The 18966-nt window shown below is 34.2% G+C and overlaps 1 protein-coding gene across 4 annotated transcripts in view; it reads left to right on the top strand.

The window, feature by feature from the left end:
• Positions 1-16380, top strand: part of Znf451 (zinc finger protein 451) — a 79817-nt gene extending 63437 nt beyond the window's left edge. The window contains exons 14-17 of one of the 4 annotated variants that reach the window (XR_013344228.1): positions 4795-4860; positions 12269-12320; positions 14596-14670; positions 15240-16380. Coding sequence is in view for 2 of the 4 variants with exons in the window: in XM_077802213.1 (XP_077658339.1) it covers positions 4795-4860; positions 13145-13317 (239 nt within the window). In the remaining 2 variants the exon portion in view is untranslated. Of the gene's footprint in view, positions 1-4794; positions 4861-12265; positions 12321-13144; positions 13615-14595; positions 14671-15239 lie in introns of those variants that run through there. The other 3 variants (XR_013344227.1, XM_026398958.2, XM_077802213.1) reach the window with 3 other exon arrangements.
• The last annotated feature ends 2586 nt before the right edge of the window (positions 16381-18966 follow it).

Below are 18966 nucleotides of genomic sequence, written 5' to 3'. Positions count from 1 at the left end.
TAAAGGCATGCACCATTATACCTGACCACATTCAATTTTTCATAATTTCTGAAATAAATATGGGAGAATGAAAACAATAAAATAATAATTTTTACTTCTCCTAATAGTTTGAATTCATAAATAAAATTTGAAGATATTAATGAATGATTAAATAACAAATAGTGGCTACTTTTTGGCATTTTGTTTTATGCCTTTAAATTTTCCAACTCTGCTTGCTTTTCAGTTATTTTTTTTCTTTTAATATATTTGGAACCATATTTTAAATTGAAAGTCCATTCTGAAGAATCTTGCTCTCTTCACTAATAACAGTGGATCAATATACTTTTGCAAAATTGAGAATTGGTAATCTACTTAGCACAACTATACTTTTTATCAAAGTACTGATGCAAGGTTATAAAGGAAAATGACCTCTTACATATTTATGTTACATGTTAGTGCTGAATATTATCTTCCTGTTCTGTATTTTTCATTTTAATCCACTTTAAAAAAAATTTTTTTTAGTTGTTGATGGACCTTTATTTTATTTATTTATATGTAGTACTGAGAATCAAACCCAATGCCTTACATGTGTTAGGCAAGCACTCTACCACTGAACTACAATCCCAGCCCCTCCTCCACTCTTTATATATTGGTTTCCTTTTTATAAAAATTATTTTCTTCCATTCTTTTATCACCCTTTCCTTTATCCTCAACAACATAATATTCTATAAAATACTTAAATTTTTACCTTTTCCACACTAGGCCAACTTCCTTTTCCTTCTCTTATGCTGCTTCTTTGGGGAACATTTCTTTTTAAATTTATAATGTAAAACCTGTTAGGAATTCCCCTCTATTTCTGTTCAACTTGAATGAGAGCTGTATATGAGAAGGCCTGCATGGATACATTAGGGTTGGAGGTAAAATATGGTTTATTAATATGCTCATTAAACCCTTCTGAATGTATTCTATTATATATATATGTATGTATACATATATGTATACATATATGTATACATACATATATATTGTAGTTGGGCACAATACCTTTATTTATTTTTATGTGGTGCTGAGAATCGAACCCAGGGCCTCACATGTGCTAGGCGAGCGCTCTACCACTGAACCACAACCCCAGCCCTCTTTTTTTAATATTTATTTTTTAGTTGTAGTTGAACACAATACCTTATGTCACTTATTTATTTTTTCGTGGTGCGGAGGAACGAACACAGGGTCTCGCATGTGTGAGGCGAGCGCTCTACTGCTGAGCCACCACCCCAGCCCCTCTTTTTTTTTTTTTTAATATTTTTTAGTTACAGATGGACACAATACCTTTTTTTTTTTTTAATTTATTTTTATGTGGTGCTGAGGCTCGAACCCAGTGCCTCACACATGCTAGGCAAGTACCCTACCACTGAGCTATAATCCCAGCCCACTCTATGTACTCTTTATCATTCATATGTAGTACTTATTTGAATATACTGCTTTTTGAAAACACATGTATACTTTATTCTGAATTTTTGTGAAATGCAGAGATGGTGCAATACATAAAGAAGGGCATGGGTTTTGAGTGCTAACTTTGCTACTTCCTAGCAGTGTGATTTCAGGCAAGTTACTTTAATTTTTTCAGAATCTCATTGTTTGTATCTTTTTGGTTATAAGAATTAGTGATCTGTGTAAAATGTCTAGCACAGCATATAAAGCATTCTATGGACTCAACAAATAGTAGCTCTTTGTATTAGTACTATCATAAAAAGAAAATAAGACTCCTCACCACTACATTTTATGTATGCATTTTTAGTTGTTGGTGGACACAATACCTTTATTTTTATGTGGTGCCAAGGATCGAACCACCTCACACATGCCAGGCGAGCATTCTATTACTGAGCCACAGCCCACCCCAGCCCCAGCCTTAACCACTACATTTTTAAAGTTATGAAAATAATTAAGTGCTTGATGAAGAAGTGTAGTATCTTTAAAACAGAAGATTTTACCTTTACCTAGATTTAAGGATCAAATGAATAATGCTTTCAAAACTCTAAAATTAAAAAAAAAAGTTATATGAAAACAGTATATTCAAAGTTTAGTTATCTGAAACAATATCAAATTTTTTCTTTATTCCATCATTTTTCCTAGTAAATGGCTTTGTGAATGGTAGAATAATAGTTTGTAATGGAGTGGTATTTAATATATATTTTGGTATTTTAAAAATCAGTGTCCACTAATCATTTTATTTATTTACATACTTATTTAGAGATGTGGTGTCTCACTATGATGTTCAGGCTGACCTTGAACTCTGGGGCTCAAGTGATTCTCTTGGCCTCATCCATCCAGGTAGCTGGGACTACTGGTATATTCCCCCATGCCTGGCTTCCCACTAGTTTTTCTCACTGGGTCTTTAGATAGTTTCAGTCACCACAAGAATGCCAGAATAATTCCTTGCATGTAGTTTAGCATTGGTGTTCTTGTCTTCAGATTTGACAGTTTGTTAAAGGTTTTGTGGTTTTGGGGTGGGATACTGAGATCTTTTTGAGAATCAGATGAAAGTTTTCTTACCCCCCAAATAAACAGCCTGTATGTACAACATTACTTAAAATTTCAGGGGATTTGTGGTCTTAGCATTCCTGTTTACTAACCAACAAACAACTCTCATCTTTCAGGATATAGGGAGAAGTTGATGTTGTATGTAACAGTGAGAAGTTCTCTCATACTTACTATTACGCAGACAGTCTGGTGATTTTACATGTTTTTAAATTTTCCACTAGAGCATAAAGAAATGATACAAGTGTGTGTTTCTTATTCTGAGTTTTCAGAAAGTTAGACTGAATATTCCTGTGTAATCAGAAAGAATCTGTGGGATAGTGTCATGAGGATCAATGGTCATGAGATATCTTATACTTGGAGAGTTTAGTCTTTGCCTCTTTTCTGTTAATTGAAAAAATTTCAGGAGATACTTAGTAAAAATAGAGATATTTGGAGTAGCTTTTCTGTATATTGAGTTCTAGTCATTTGACCCTAAGGCATTACTTTTTGTTGATAGGGAAGGGAAAGGTAGATAGTTTTACTATGGTATTTTTTTTTTTTTAGGCGTCTGACTTGCTTACATCAAGTAAATCAGTATTAGATGAACCTTTAGAGAAAGTTGAAGGTTTGGTTGTGTCATGGGTTTTGCTGTATTTTTTCTCTAAGCTCTCCAGTGTTCCAGTTACCAACATTTTGATTATAGCTATGATAAATAGTATACATCCTTTTAAAGACATATAAAAGTATCCAGTGATCTGTCCTTAATTGACCCTTTGGTGGCCTTATCCTTCATCAGTTCTTTTATTTTTTTCAATTTTATTTTTTATTGCAGTCATTTGCACTTTCTTAAAACTTAGCAAATACATGGATCCTTTCTGGTAATCTTTATCAGAGGAGCCAGGTAGACTTTGCTTTAGACCTTTTACATTTTATTCACAAGTACATCTTCCTTCTAACTTAAGTCTCATGTTTCAGAGTTAGGGATATAACCTGACATTTTAATATTCAGTTTTAAAGAGAAATGAACTAAACTTTATTGAGGATATATTATGTGCCAGCCAACATGCTAGCTCCTTTTATAGTTGTTTAAACATTTAAAGATATTTAAACACTTTTTTATTTTTAATTTTAATTTGTTATATATGACAACAGAATGCATTACAATTCATATTACACTTATAGATCACAATTTTTCGTATCTCTGGTTGTATACTTTAAACACATTTTAAGAGCTTCTTCCATGTGTTTTTAAATCCTCTTTGCATTCTGTGAAGTAGGATATGTTACATTACCCCATTTTACAGATGAGGAAATAGAGGTTCAGAGAGTTTAAATAACATATATGTGGCCATGAAGTGCTTTTTATCAGTATTAACTGCTATAGGTAAAGCTTTCATTGACAGACTTGATTTCATGATGTAGAAATAGCCACCCAGTGTGAATTAGTGATACTTCCCATGTCCTTGAAGAGTGAAGATAATGAGAGATGTTCTGCCATAGTCTTAACAACATTGCAGAATTAATATTAAGATATTAAACATGTTTTTTAAAAAATAACATTAAGGAACCTGATATTTTGGTGAGAAGATAAAATTATCTGGTTGTTGGGAGTTCTGATACTTTTAAAAGTAAACTAATTAAATGTCCAGCATAGGTCAAGGAAAACGATTAGCAGTGTTACTCTCATAATTAAACCAACATTTCTGTCTTTAGAGGCTGGGCAGGATATTGGCCAAGAACTTTAAGCACTAGAGTGAGCTATTTCATTAGTACAACATGCAGTTCTAAAAAATTCACTAGAAATCCCCTTCCATTATATCTTCCACCTTTACTCGCTGTAAATGTTTCAAAATAAGTACAAGTTAGTATAGTCAGTATTTGCCCTGGGTAAGGAATTTGTTTGACACAGGAGCAATTTTGTTTGTTCTTTTTTTCTATTTTTAAAATTGGTTCATTACACTTGTACATAGTGATGGGAATTTTTATATTCATACATGTAAACAATATAACAGTATAATCTAGCTAATATCACAGGAGCACTGTTAATTAAAACTGTGGTGTTTTCTCCATACAGATGATTTTCAAAATACAAAAAAAACTTTGTCACCATTTTTAATATTTTTTGGTAAGCATTAAAAAAATCAAACCCCTGGTTAAATGATATAATACTAATGAACTGTAACTAGTGAGCTTGGGTATGAAAGAAATCATTGAAAACAATATTGTTTGAGAATATGTAATTTATGGTGCAATAACTTTTTCAGAAATACATTTGCATTTATTGATTCTGTCTTACAGAATGTGACAGTGATGATAATGTGGGAGCAAAAGGTACTTCAGTTGAAGAATTCAGTTCCACAGAAGGTAACCTAATAAAATTAATCCTTATTTTTCTGTTTTAAAAAATTTCTCCCTGTGTCAGCCCTTCACCTTCTCCACCCTTAAAACAACCAACAACAAAAGTTTTCTCAGTTTAAGAAATTTCTTGCATTTTCTTACATATGATGATTTAAATTTAAAGGTAAACCTAGTTCTAAGACTAGAACAGGTATCAATCCATTATGGTTTTTGTGCCAAATATAGTATACCACTTGGCTTTATAAACAAAGTTTTAGCTGCACAGACTATTTTCTCTCTTCTTGAAAGAAAGGCTCTTTCCTTCTATAAATTAGAGAAAGTTTTTGTGTTACTTGACATAAATTCCTGGCTGTACCACTATTTGTACCATATAACCATTTTTTACTTTGGCCTTTCCATAATAAGCTGAATTTTTTAATAACCAGGGAGGAAATGAGATGATGCTTTTAGCTGCATTGAAGGAGTGGAAAGTATTATATTAGTGTCTTTGGCATTAAAATAGTAGAAGTCTTTATATAGATTCCAGTATACTAGTGTTTATGGTTAGAGATTTGAGGATGGGAATTTGGAGGCTGGAAAGTGAGGAAGGAAATGTGGCTTAACACACAAACCGATAGCCCAGTTGATTTGTTTTCTGTGCATTTATGTGCTCTCTCATTTAATGCAGTTAGTTTCACTAAGGGCATAGTAGAGTTTGTGCTATTAGGATTCAGAAATTTGAGTATGGCAGTGAAATTGATTCATCCTTTTGATGAAGTAGAAAACTCTTATCTTTCTTAATTGCCAAAATTCATTGATTAAACAAAGTTGACAGAAAATGCACAATCTAATCGAGGTGGGGTTTTTTGCCCAATTTTTTTTTTTCCAACATGGGTTTTTCAAGGTTTAGCTCAATGCTTAACAGCCACATAATAAGAAGTTAGATAAATAAAAGAACTTTTGTGAGCTTTAAACAAAATCTGCCAAGTAAGTTGTTTATCAGAGCCACTAAAAGATAAACACTGTTGAACATCTAAGTTCAGATTTTGCATCCATGAATAATTCCAGGAAAATGCCAGTCAGAGTTAAAACTTAAGTAACCACGCTTTGGAAGCTTTTTCAGTTTTGAAGCTTTTACAGTTTTATGGGCTTCTGGCTTACCCAAGAACTCTGAGATGTGTATAACTGGATATGTATCAGAATGTATGCCATTCTGTTATCTGTGCAATGCATTATGTGGTTTAGGGATTGAGATATTTTACGTTTTTATAATACTTTACTTTGGAAAAATAATTATTATCAAAGGATTCAAGAAAAGATCATTTAAACTTTTCACTAGTTGTTATTTGAGGTGGCAACATAGGACCTCGTTCCAAGAAAATTAAAGGACACATATGTTTGAGCTTTCTTTTATTTTCTGATGCATCTGTATCAAGTTAAGTGTGAGGAGTATGCAATGTTCCATGCAGGTTAAGGAATATGGTCTCCTATGCACATTCCTTTAATAACCTTCTTTTTTTTTTACTCTAATCTATCCAACAAGAAACAGCTCAAATGTCATCTCTTAGGTTGAACTACATAAAATTACCATTTTTGTGTCATCAGTGCCTGTTCTAGATTTTTGGTCTTTAAACAGAGCTAACCACTGCTTCTACTAGGCTCCCACGGTTAAGTACCAAATAGATTTAAAATATTTCTGTCTACATTTTTTATTTTTCACCGGGTTCCTCAAGGAGTCAGAATCACATTTTATTTACTTTCCTTCAGTAGTACCTAGCATAGCGTTTAGTACTAAATTATTACTTGTTGAATAAATAAACATAAAACATGTTAGAGCCACCAGGACCCTTCTTCCTACAACTGGTTAAGGAAAATTAATACAGGACAGTTTGGAAGAATATTGAGTGATTTGCTGACCCTGCACCATGGAACAAGTAATGTTCTTATCTGGAGCTGATAAGACTCTCAAGTCTCTTCTCTTCTGTCTCCTCCTAAGACAACATAGTGAGTGCTTAACAAATAGTGGCAAAAGGAAGGATAAATTTGCTTGTGGCTTTTGCCTTGTGGGGAGGGCTAACCTCCTCCATCATGATTTGTTTCCTTCTTTGTTGTTCTCGATAAATCAATACAAAATTCTGATCACCCAGGCTAATAATAGCAGTCCCATATAATCTCTTTTGGTTATTAGATAAGGGAAGCCACATGGTGTGGTGAGTACAGATATTGGATTCAGGCTGCCTAAGTTAAAATTCAGCTTTGCTGTTTACAAGTTGTGTAATATTGGGCAAGTCATTTAATGTCATACTTTCTTGTTTATTTATATTCTTTTTGTTCTTGTTTTTGTTGTTGAAAATTAGATATTCAATTATTGTCATTTGGCACCTCTGGAAATCATTCTTCCCTTTCCCCAGGGTTCACTGTTTTGGGTTGTTGGATGCTATAGATGTGCATCTAACTTCATTGTGCTTCATTTTCTTTATTTTAAAAATGGGAACACTAGCATACCTACCTTAATAAAATAATGTGGTAAACTTATACAGTGTATATATAAGTTGTTGCTGCTGTTAGTGTGACCATAATTATCCTTATTACCACTGTTCACTTATCTTCATCCAAAGTTTGCTGTGGAGGTATGCCTACTCAAAACCCTGGGAAACAGGACAGCACTGTGTGAATTAAATGTCAGCAATTTAACTTACTGACAATTTAACTTACTGAGTTCTTTCAGTTAATATAGTCATCTACATTTTATTGATATAGCATAAATACTAAAACTACTTAATGTAGCCAATTTTTAAAGAACAAATAAAGAATAAGAGACCAGTGTTAATTTTTAAAATTTGTTTGCTCTGCTCTTAACTTCTGAAAGTCAAAACATTCATTTCATATATTTTAAAAAACAGGCTTCTAAACATTAAGTAATTTAGCTTCCCATTCACAGCTTGAAAATGATTTGTTATAGGTCTTCTAGTTCTTATTACTGGTTCTTTCTTTTTTTTTAATATTTATTTATTTATTTTTTAGTTTTCAGCAGACACAACATCTTTGTTTGTATGTGGTGCTGAGGATCGAACCCGGGCCACATGCATGCCAGGCGATCGCGCTACCGCTTGAGCCACATCCCCAGCCCCTACTGGTTCTTTCTTAATCTGCCATGATTACAACTTCCATATAGTGCAGTTAAGGCAGAGGAAAAGGAGAGTAAGAGGAACATAGAACTAGCCACAGAATAAAAAGGGGAAAAGAGACCAAACCAAATTTTACACAAAGTACTTTTTATTTCTGCTTGTGACTTCAGATTACTACTTTCTTTTGTTCTTTAATCTCAGTCTAAATGATTCCTTTTAGCATTTCTTGTATGACAGGTTTATTAGTAATGAATGAACTCTTTTTATTTCTTTAAATCTGGTTTCTTCTTCATTCTGAAGATAAATTTTGGTAGATAAAGAATTCTTCATTAAACAGGTTATTTGGTTTTTATTTCAGCACTTATCCACTGTCTTCTGGCTTCCATGGCTTTTGTTGAAAAATCAGCTATTAATCTTAACTGGGGATCTTTTATATGTGATGAGTTGCTACTTTTTCTCATCATGTTATCTTTGACTTTTGGCAATTTGACTGTAACATCTCAGTGTGAATCTCTTTGAATTTATCCTTCTTGGAATTCATGGGCATCTTGGATGTGTTAATTCATATCTTTCATCAAAGTTTGGATTTTTTTCAGCCATTATTTCAATAAATACTCTTTCTGTTCCTGTCTTGTTCTTGTTTTGAGACATGCATAATATGCATGTTAGTCTACTTGATGGTGGTCCCTTAGATTCCTTTTTCATTTTTCTTTCTGTTTCTTACACTAGATAATTTAAATCCTTCTGTCTTCAAATTTGTTGATTCATTCTTCTTAGTAGATCAGATCTGTTAAACTCATCAAAAGAATTTTTCATTTTAGTTATCGGTACTTTCAGCTGAGGAGCTGAGGACTTTTATTATAATTTCTGTTTTATTGATACTATAATTTTGTTCATATGTTCATGTTTTCTTGTTTGTTTTTGTTCTTGTTTCATTGTTGAAAACTAGATAATTGAATATTATAACGTGTTACCTCTGGAAATCATGTTGTTTTTCTTTTCCAGGGTTTGCGGTTCTTGATCGTTGAATTCAGCAGTTTTCTTGATTGTTAAATTGAGCAGTTGTGCATTTTTTGCTTACTTTTCCATATTGCTTTTGCAAAAACTGTATTCCTTGTATGCAATCACTGAAATCTCTCTTCCTTTAGTTTGTGTTCAGCTAGTGTTTTCACAGATTTCTTTGAATGCCAGGGGCTCAAAACAAACAAAAACATACCACTCTTAATCTTTGCAGGTTGGCTCTATGCTGGGGGCCCTCCTTTGCACATTTATTCAGACTCACATTAACTCTATAGACCGGGCAGTGATGAAAGTTAAGGGTCTTTTCGGGTGTTTTCGCAGCTTATATCTTGTCCTGGGCATATACTTGGCTTTCTAAATTGCTCAGTACACACAACCACTTTTCAGTGCTTTATTTCCTAAAGAAATTCTCTTCCTGGGTTTTCCTTCAAGGCTTTAGGTAGTCTACCCATAATCTTTTGACCCAATCTCTGTGGGCCTTACATTTTTTCCAGCACTACTTGGTGTGAAATAGATGAATAGGTCCTAAGCTAGGTGAAATAGATGAATGCTTTGGGCTTGTCCTTCAGCTAGCTCCCAGATAGATTAAAACAAACACAACAATTTGTGAGTAAGATTTTTGCTCTCTCTGGAACCAGGGACCAGGATCCCATACTGGGAATAGGCTGCTGTCTTCAAGACTGCTGCCAAGTTGGGGAGGAAATAGTGGGGAAAAGGCAAAATACAGATACCAGAGGCTTTCCTGCTGTCTTTATGTTGTCATTTTTCTTTCTCTCCTTTTTAATATAGCATTTGCTTGGTTGCTGCAAACCTTTGTTGTTTTCCAGAGTTTTGGTAAAATTATTTCTGCCAGTGTTTCAGTGTATCCCTGAAGGTATGTGTATTTGGAGCTGACTACAGTCCCACTGTATTAAATTCACCCCAAGAGTGGTTTTTATTTCTTTCTTAAATGTTTCATAGAATTCACTGATGAACTATCTAGCCTGGATTTTTTTTTTAAAATCTATCTGTAGATACACAGATTTTTCAGTTTTCATTTTATGTCACTTTGGAGTTTTGTGATTTTCAAGAAATTTGTACATTTTACCTAAATTTTCAAATGTCCCAATGTGAATGTGCTCAGAATAATATTTCATTGTAATATTTTTTTAAAAATATTGTAGATATACAGCATGCCTTTATTTATTTTTTTATGTGGTGCTCAGGATTAAACCCAGTACCTCACACATGCTAGGCAAGGGCTGTGCCACTGAGCTACAGCCCTAGCCCTGTAATATATTTTTATTTCTGCTAAATTCAGACTTCAAACTGTTCCCCCAACAGCAAGCAACAGCTAAAATTGCTTATTTCGAAGTTTTGGGTTTCCAGCTGTTGATTTTCACTGGGGAATGAATCTTTTCTCATGTATGATGCATACTTACACTTCTGAAGTAAACCCAGTACTTGTAGATTTAGGGGAACCTTCTTTGTTGCTTTCTCATTTCTCTGGGATAAACCTCTTTTTAAAAAAATATTTATTTATTTAGTTGCATTTGGACACAATACCTTTATTTTATTTACTTATTTTTATGTAGTGCTGAGTATCAAACCCAGGGCCTTGCACGGGCCAGGCGAGCGCTCTACTGCTGAGCCCCAGCCCCAGCCCTGGGATATACCTCTTATACCCCATCCCCACCCCCACATTTTCTAGCTTTTCTGTAGATGGACACCCTATCTTGATTACTCAAGCCACTAAGAGTTTGGCTTTCTAAATGAAGTCTATTCATCTTACTGCTTAAGGAATGGAAAGTACCCTAAGGCAAAACTGATAGAGCTATAAATTTAACCTTGTAATATTCATTTATTTTAAGGGTCAACATCTGTTTGTTTGCACCTGTTTTTCTTTCTTTTTTTCTTTGTTTCTTTATTACTCTACAGTGTCTTGAAGTAGTGTATAGTTGTATCTGTGGGGACTGGTTGTGGTGGAGCAATGGTGGAGCACTTGCCTAGTACACAAAAGTTCCTGGGTTTAATGCCAAGTACAGGGAAAAATATCTTTGCGCACGCACACAGACACCACACACGTGTGTATATAATCTTATCTGTGGGAGGATTAATCCAATATAAGCTACTCTGCTTTTATTGGAAGTGAAACCATATAGTTGTTTTTTGTTTTTTATCCAGTTTTAATTGGCAAGTTTAATTCATATAAGCTCACTGTAGATACTGGTATGTTTGTATTTATTTTTTTGCTACTTCAGTCTAAGCTTTTTCTTTTTTAAAAAATTGGTTAGCAAGATTTTTTATGGTTACCTTCAAATTTTACCACGCCCCACACACCATAATTTAAAAACTAAACTATACCTGTATCTTGTCCACCTCTTGCAGTAAAAGGACTTTAGAACACTTCAACTTTGGTCCTCTCCTCCTAACTTACATGCTGGTATTTTCTAGAACTTGATTCTGTGTGTGTGTGCATGTGTGATATAATGCACACACAAAATATACAAAACATCTTATAAAGTAGCTAACCACCTCTCTGGTTAAAAAGTAAATCACCTCCAATATTTTAGTTTCCTAAGGCTTCCTTAACAAATTACTACAAACTGAGTGGGTTCAAACAATAGAAATTTAATTTCTATCAGTTTGGAAGCTAAATGTTTAAAATCAAGCTTTCAACAGGACTATGTACCCTCTTGTAGCTTTTGGCAATTACTGACAGTCCTAGGCATTTTTTTAGTTTATATATTTATCACTTTAGTGTCTGCCTCCATTTTCATGTGGTCCTCTTCTCCCTGTATGTCTGCCTTTGCATGGTATTTTCCTCCTCTTATAAGGATAACAGTCTTACTAGACTAATCCTAGGGCTAAGACTAGTAAAACTAACCCTAGGGCTGGGGGTATAGCTCAGTAGTATAATGCTTGCCTAGCACGTATCAGGCTCTGGATGCGATCCCCAGCACTGCAGGGGGTGGGGGAAGACACCCAAATAACCTCGTCTTAATTATACTTGCAAAGACCTTATTTTCAAATCAGATTATTTTCTAGAAATAATGTCTAATTGCTATGTCAAATGTCTCCCCCAAAACTATTGAAATTTAATTGTCATTGTGATGGTATTAATAAGTAGAAAGTGGAACTAAAGAGGCCATTATGGTATGAGGCCTTCATAAATGAATTGATGTTATCTTGGGACTGGGTTTATTTAGAGTGGGTGGTTATAAAATCAAGTTCAGCCCTCTCTTGCTGTTTTGTGCACGTGCTTTCTTGCCCTTCTGTCTTCTGCCTTGGGATGATGCAACAAGAAGGCCCTCACCAGATGCAGGCCCCTTGACCCTGGACTTCTAAACCTCCAGAATTGTAAGAAATAATTTCTTTTCTTTATATTTACCCAGCCTCAGGTATTCTGGTATAGCAACACAAAAATGGGCTAAGACATGGGGGGTGGGTAGGACATATCTTTTACAGGGACACAATTCAGCCCTTAACAGTTAGTACACTAGAAGGGTCCCCCTCATGTTCTCTTCTAGTTACTTCCCCTCTTCTCCTTTCCAAAGCTTAGTAACCACTTTGTAACTTAAACACAATAGTAGTGCTTGATTTTTAACTTCATTTAGATGGGATCTTATGGACCATTATTGTCCAAATATGGTCCACTATGGTTGCCACCAGTCACATGGGTATTAAGCACTTGAAATGGAACTTGATTGAGATATTGAATTTAAATTTCATTTAATTTTAATTAATTTTTAAATATAAATAGCCACATAAGTTAGTGTCCATCATATTGAATATAAGTATAGGCTGTAGTATTCTGGGTCTGGTTTCCTTTAATCAACATTGATTTAGAGATTCATCTGTGTTTTGTTATGTAGCTTTGGTTTATTTCTTTTTTCTTTTTTTTTTTTTTGGTTTATTTCTAATACTTATGTAATAATCTATGTATATACTACAACCAATTATTTATAGACTTTAAAAATTTTTTATTTTTTTTTAGATATACATGACAGTAGAATATGTTTTGACATATTATGCATACATGGAGTATAAACTTCCTATTCTCATGGTTGTACATGATGTGGAGTGTGGGAGGCCATCCTCGCACGTGATTTGAGTTACCTCCCTGGCTGGGTGAGAGGCGCTTAGACACAGCTGGGTTAAAAGCCCTCGCCACCCTTTCCCAGGTCCAAGGGCTTGTCGGTGTAGAGACGTGCCTGGCCACTGCCCTGAAGACCCAATTATCATCCTTGACCTTGGGATGCTGCCCCCCTTAACCTTCATTGGATGGGATTTTCCCTGGAATTTTTTGTTCCCCAATAAAAGCTCACTCCCTGGCGTGCTCTCCCTCTCTCGCTAGTCTCTTCTGTAAACCTCACCACCGCATTAGGTGGCTGGAGGCAGGAGCTAGGAGAAGCCGTCTCGGAGCTGGTGTTAAAGATAATGAGAGTCTGTCTCTTTAATTCAAAACTCACTAGCAGTTTCTTATGAACCGAACCTTCTTTCATGAAGCCTGCGCTGGTCGCGTGGCAGAGTGGAGTTACACTGGTTGTGTGTTCACATATGAACATAGGAAAGTTATGTCCAATTCATTCCACTATTTTTCCTATTCCCATCTCCCTTCCCTTAATTTTTACTTCGTGGCTAAGATAAGTAATTCAGCTGTGAACATTCCTGTTTTTTTCTTTTTGTCTTTTTTTTTTTTTTGGCGGGGGTACTGGGGATTGAACCCAGAGGCTTTCTTCCACTAAGCTATATTTCTAGTCCTTTTTATTTTTTTGAGATATTGACCCACTAGGTTACCTAGACTGGTTTCAGAACTCTGGGCTCAAGTGATCCTCATGCCTCAGCCTCCCAAGTGTAATGGCTGTAATGGCACCTTTGGGTGGGCACAATTTTAATTCAGTGGAATTCACCATCATTTCCATAATGGTTTTTGAATTTTGTTTAATAAATCTTCATTTACACTGATCATAAACATACTGCCCTATATTTTCTTATAAAAGCTTTTTCATTTTGCCTCTCACAGATATATAGAGTATGAGAAATATGTTTTTGTGTATTCCTTAAGATAGGGGTAAAATTATTTTTCCTATATGACTTATCATTTGATCTACCACCATTTATTAATAAAGACCCTGTTTCCCTTGTATGTTGTAGTATTATCTTTGCAATTAAAGTATACATATATAATCATGGGTCTGTTTCTGAAATTCCTCTGCTGTTCTTTTGGTCTCTCTGTATATTCTTACAATAGTACCACATTCTTTCTTACTGTAACTACATAATAACATTTTCTATCTTATACAGGTCTTATCACCTTGTTCTTCACTAGAAATGTCTTGGCTTTACTTTGTGTTAACTCATCCCTTTGAGTTCATCTCAGGGCAACTCTGTGACCTTAGAATGTACCTTTAATTTAATGCACAGTTTATACTAGTTTGTAGTATTTTAAATTGCAGACACTGTAACAAACCAGTGCCCCTGCTCAGAGGAAACTACACTTGCATCCTAGAGGAATCACTGGTGCCTATATACTAAGGAGGCTCTGGGAGGCTGTGAACCATGTATGATAAGATAAATCTGGTATGAGAAACCCGTTAAAGGAAGGAGTTGACACCTAATTCTACCCTCCTAGGTTTTAGAAGCATTCCCAGGGAAGAGATGGAGAGAGACCTGTTGAGCCCAATGATATTCTTGTTCCTGGTATATGGTGGGCATTCAATAAATATTGGTTAAATGAGTTGTGTGTGTATACATACATTTCTCAGATAACATTATATAGCCATGAGTTTCACTCTGCCTAAGATGCTAGAAAGTTTAGAGCTGATTTTTCTCATCAGGCTTTATTGGAGTATAGTTGACAAATCAAAAAGTAAAATTTAATAACCTGTGAGATTTTTGCTGTTTCATAGTGTTAACCTTTCTGTTTCAACTTCATCTTTATATGTATCACTTCAAGTCTTTTAGGAAATAAGTGATAAGGATTTCTTTCAATATTGAAACAAGTGATTATGTATGTGTGAGTGACTGAAAATTTGTTGACTTTCTGCATCCCTAAATAGAAATAAACTTTTAAGTTCAAATATATAGTTATTATCATATCTAGATACTCAGTTCAAAATATTCAAATATTACAGAGAAACTCCAATATAGCCTAAGTTCTTCAATTTTGATTTTTCTTTCCTTCTTGAAAAGATGAATATAGTTTATTAAACTTACATAAAGAACATGTTGATTAGTTTTCTGCCCTAAGTTTTAAAATTCTGTTTTTTAATACAGATGTGGAATTAGAAGAAGCTATTAGAAGAAGTCTTGAGGAAATGTAATTAAAGATATAACCACAAAACATCAAGTGGCCTTGAAGAGACTCAGGATAATGAATTCTTGAGTTTGTTTTCTAAAGGAGACCAGAAACCTACTAGTATAAACTTATCTGAAAACATGTTTTTGTGTTGATATGTTCACAATCTCATATTTGCTTTGTATTTTTTTGTGCTACTGTACAAAATTGTATCGAAGGAATAGAATACATGTTAATGCATATATAGATCATGTATTCTAATATATAGGTATCACAGATTCCCAACTAACTTAGAATTCATATATTTAGGTTAAAAGGATTAAAGAAAAAAAGGAAAGTTTTACCTATTGTTTGGTTTCCAAGTATCATTAGTTCCTTTTTTTCTTTTTTTCTTTTTTTGTACTATATAGATGATTCTAGTTTATTTTTTTAGGATTGAAAAATGAGTATAAATAAAGGTGCCATAACTCAAGTTTTTCCGTAAATTGTATGTCTCATGTGGCACTAATGTATAATATCTTTGAGATCTTTGGTTATGATTATTAGAAGAGGGTAATGGAAATTGATAATGAAAACAGATTAAAAATTTTACCAGTGATGTTCTTTGTGGGTATCACACAGATATATATTCTTGCTTTATTTAGAGAATCTCATTGCTAAAATAAAAGCACACTTTTTTCAAAAAAACTAAAATGAAACCTTTTCCATTCCTTTTACATGCTTAGACTTTTATGTGACTTGTATGATCTACTGTTTAAAGGAATGTCAAAATATATGCATAGAATTAAACTTATTTTAATAATATTACTCTTCTTATATATTTTTATATGCGTAATTTTCTTCAAAAGTAATGTTTGTTGCTGGGCAAATGTGTAATTCCAGCAGCTTTGGAGGCTGAGGCAGGAGGATCATGGCCTGGGCAACTTAGCAAGACTTGTGTCTCAAAGTGAAATAAAAAGGACTGGGGATATTGCTCAATTGTAGAATGCTTGGCTAGAATATGTGAGGCTAAGGGTTCAATTCCCAGTACTACAAAAAATAAATAAATAAAATAATAATAGTAATGGAAATGTTGAGGGTCTTCTCAGGAATAATTTTCCTTAACTCTCTAAAATTTTGTTTCATATGGAGTATCTTCATTTTAGTTATTCAAATTCACTGAATTGTCTATTTCATACATTTGGTATTCCCTATTTTTAAATGTTGAAGCCTTGTTATAATTTTTGTAAAATTGCATAAGTGGAAAACTAAAAAGGACTAATATTATCTTCACATATGCTTCATGTTATTTAACCAAAAACATCTTCATCTCTAAAAATTTTTAGTAATTATTTACTAAATGTAAAAAATATTTCTATACAGTTTTTCTTTTATGTTTCAGATAGAAAGATATCATGGCTAAAATTTTGTTTTTTTCTCTGACACTAGATATTTTAATGTTCAACAGATTGCTGGTTTATTAACTATAGTCTTTTCAGTCTATATTTGAAATCAAATTGTGTTTTTATTTCTTTAATGTCATTTCTCTTCCTACTTGCATTTTTTTAAGGTTGGCATTGTAGATTGAGGATTTATTAATCATGTTTCTAAAATGACCACATTGTGCATTTAATTTTTATGTTAAAGTTGTCAGGCACTAGGCTATACAGTAATGGAGCTGGACCTTAAACACATCTGCAGGAGTTTGCTAAATAGTGAGAAGCAGAAGGGACGTTCCAGAGAGAAGAGTAGTTAAGTGGATGTGGGGCAAGAGCAGGTAGCATCTCTGTTAGCGATGACACACAGGTGTGATGAAAACAGGTGCTCTGTTAAGGTTTCTTGGTGTGTTATGCTAGTAACTGAAGCTTTTGGTATAATAAGAAAGGGATTTTTCACCTTAAGTAAAGATAATTGGGTTATTTATGTTTAAATTTATAATTGTCACTGATTGTATTTCTACTCATTAATTAAAATCATTTTAAAATTATAATTTGGACTTAACTTGGACATAGGAGATGTAACTAGTAGAATATATTAAGGAAAGGTATATTATCAAAAGTAAATGTTTCTAATCCTGACATAGATGCTGATGTTTTTCATTCCACCATTCATTTATTCACCATCTACTAACAAAATATTTATTGAATACCTACTATATGCAAGCAACAGTTCTCAGCAAATGACACACACCAGTGAGCAAAACAAAGCTCCATGCCCGGTATGGAACACACACTGTGGGAGTATTAAATAGTAAACAAGTAAATAAAACAGTGTATCTGATGGTGATAAGTATAATGAAGTAAATAAAGAAGGAAGGATATAAACAGTGCTGGGAGCTGAGGGAGGGAAGGCTCTCTATTAAGATAGTCAAGAAAGATCTCATTGATCAGTGAACTTGAGCAAAGACCTGAGGAAGGTGAAGGAATGAGCCATGCAGATATATACAGGTGGTCCCTGACTTAGGGTGGTTTGACTTATTTATTTGGACTTTAGGATGGTGCAAAAACTATATACATTCAGGAGAAACCATATTTTGAATCTTGATCTTGTCCCAAGTTAATATGTTTTGCCATACTCTCTCAGGCCCTGCATGGGCGAGTTGCAGCTCCCAGCATGAGGGTATGCCGTGCCCTGTACCACTGAGCAATGTTGTTCAGTAGGTTGAGTGTAATTAAGCCTACTGTTTAGTAGGTTGAGTGCATTTTTGATTTATGATATTTTCAACTTACATCAGAATGTAACCTCATTCTAACTGGGGAGTATCTATATAGAGAGGAATGTTCCAGGTGGAAAATGAGAAAGTCTAGAGGGAAAGTTGGTATATTCAAGGAAAAGCAAAATGTCAGTATGACTAAAGCAGGATGAGTTTAAGAGAGTAAAAGACAAGTCCTTAAGGCTTTTTTTGGGACCTTGGCTTTTACTGTGAAATGAGAAGCCATTAAAGGTTTCTGAGAATAAGTGGTGTGGTGTACCTTATTTGGTTATATTGAAAATACATAAGAGGCAAAGGTAGAAACAGAGGCCAGAGGGGAAGGAATTGCAATAATCCAGGTGCAACTGACTTAATGACCTGGACTGGAATGGTGTAAGTCCAATGAGAAGGAAGAATCTATTCTGAAGGCAAAAATGACGGGATTTTTTTTAAAGAGAGAATTTTTTTAATATTTATTTTTTTAGTTTTCGGCAGACACAACATCTTTGTTTGTGGTGGTGAGGATCGAACCCGGGCTGCACGCATGCCAGGCGAGCGCGCTACCACTTGAACCACATCCCCAGCCCCAATGACGGTTTTTATTAATGGATTGGATCTAGAATGTGACAGATTCCAGGATGATTCTAAAGTCAAATTATAAGACTTTCAGACTATTCACAAAGTGTGTTTATATTTCAAGTTTCTGTCATGAAATGACAAATAACATTTAATGAAGTCAAATAATCCCATGCGTTTGGGTGGAATTGGGATCCAGGGTTAAGATAACTTTGATCTCTGATTAAAGGTTGTGATTCAGCTTCAAAGATTTATTATTTATTATTTTCTGTGCCCTGTACATTTTCATCTCCGCAGTATGAGGCACAGAACTATCATAAGAGGGAACTAAAGCACAATTTCTTAAATAAAAAATCTTTTTATTCCTAGCCCTAGTCAGTCCTTTACTGACCTCTAAGCATCTGACCTAAGGGCCTACTGCGTCTTTATATTGTTAACGGGAGACTTAAGTTGGATGT

The sequence above is a fragment of the Urocitellus parryii genome, chromosome 8 (assembly GCF_045843805.1).
Source record: "Urocitellus parryii isolate mUroPar1 chromosome 8, mUroPar1.hap1, whole genome shotgun sequence".
Lineage (NCBI taxonomy): Eukaryota > Metazoa > Chordata > Mammalia > Rodentia > Sciuridae > Urocitellus > Urocitellus parryii.
Note: the sequence above shows the minus strand (reverse complement) of the source record. Positions and strands in the feature narration are given on the sequence as shown.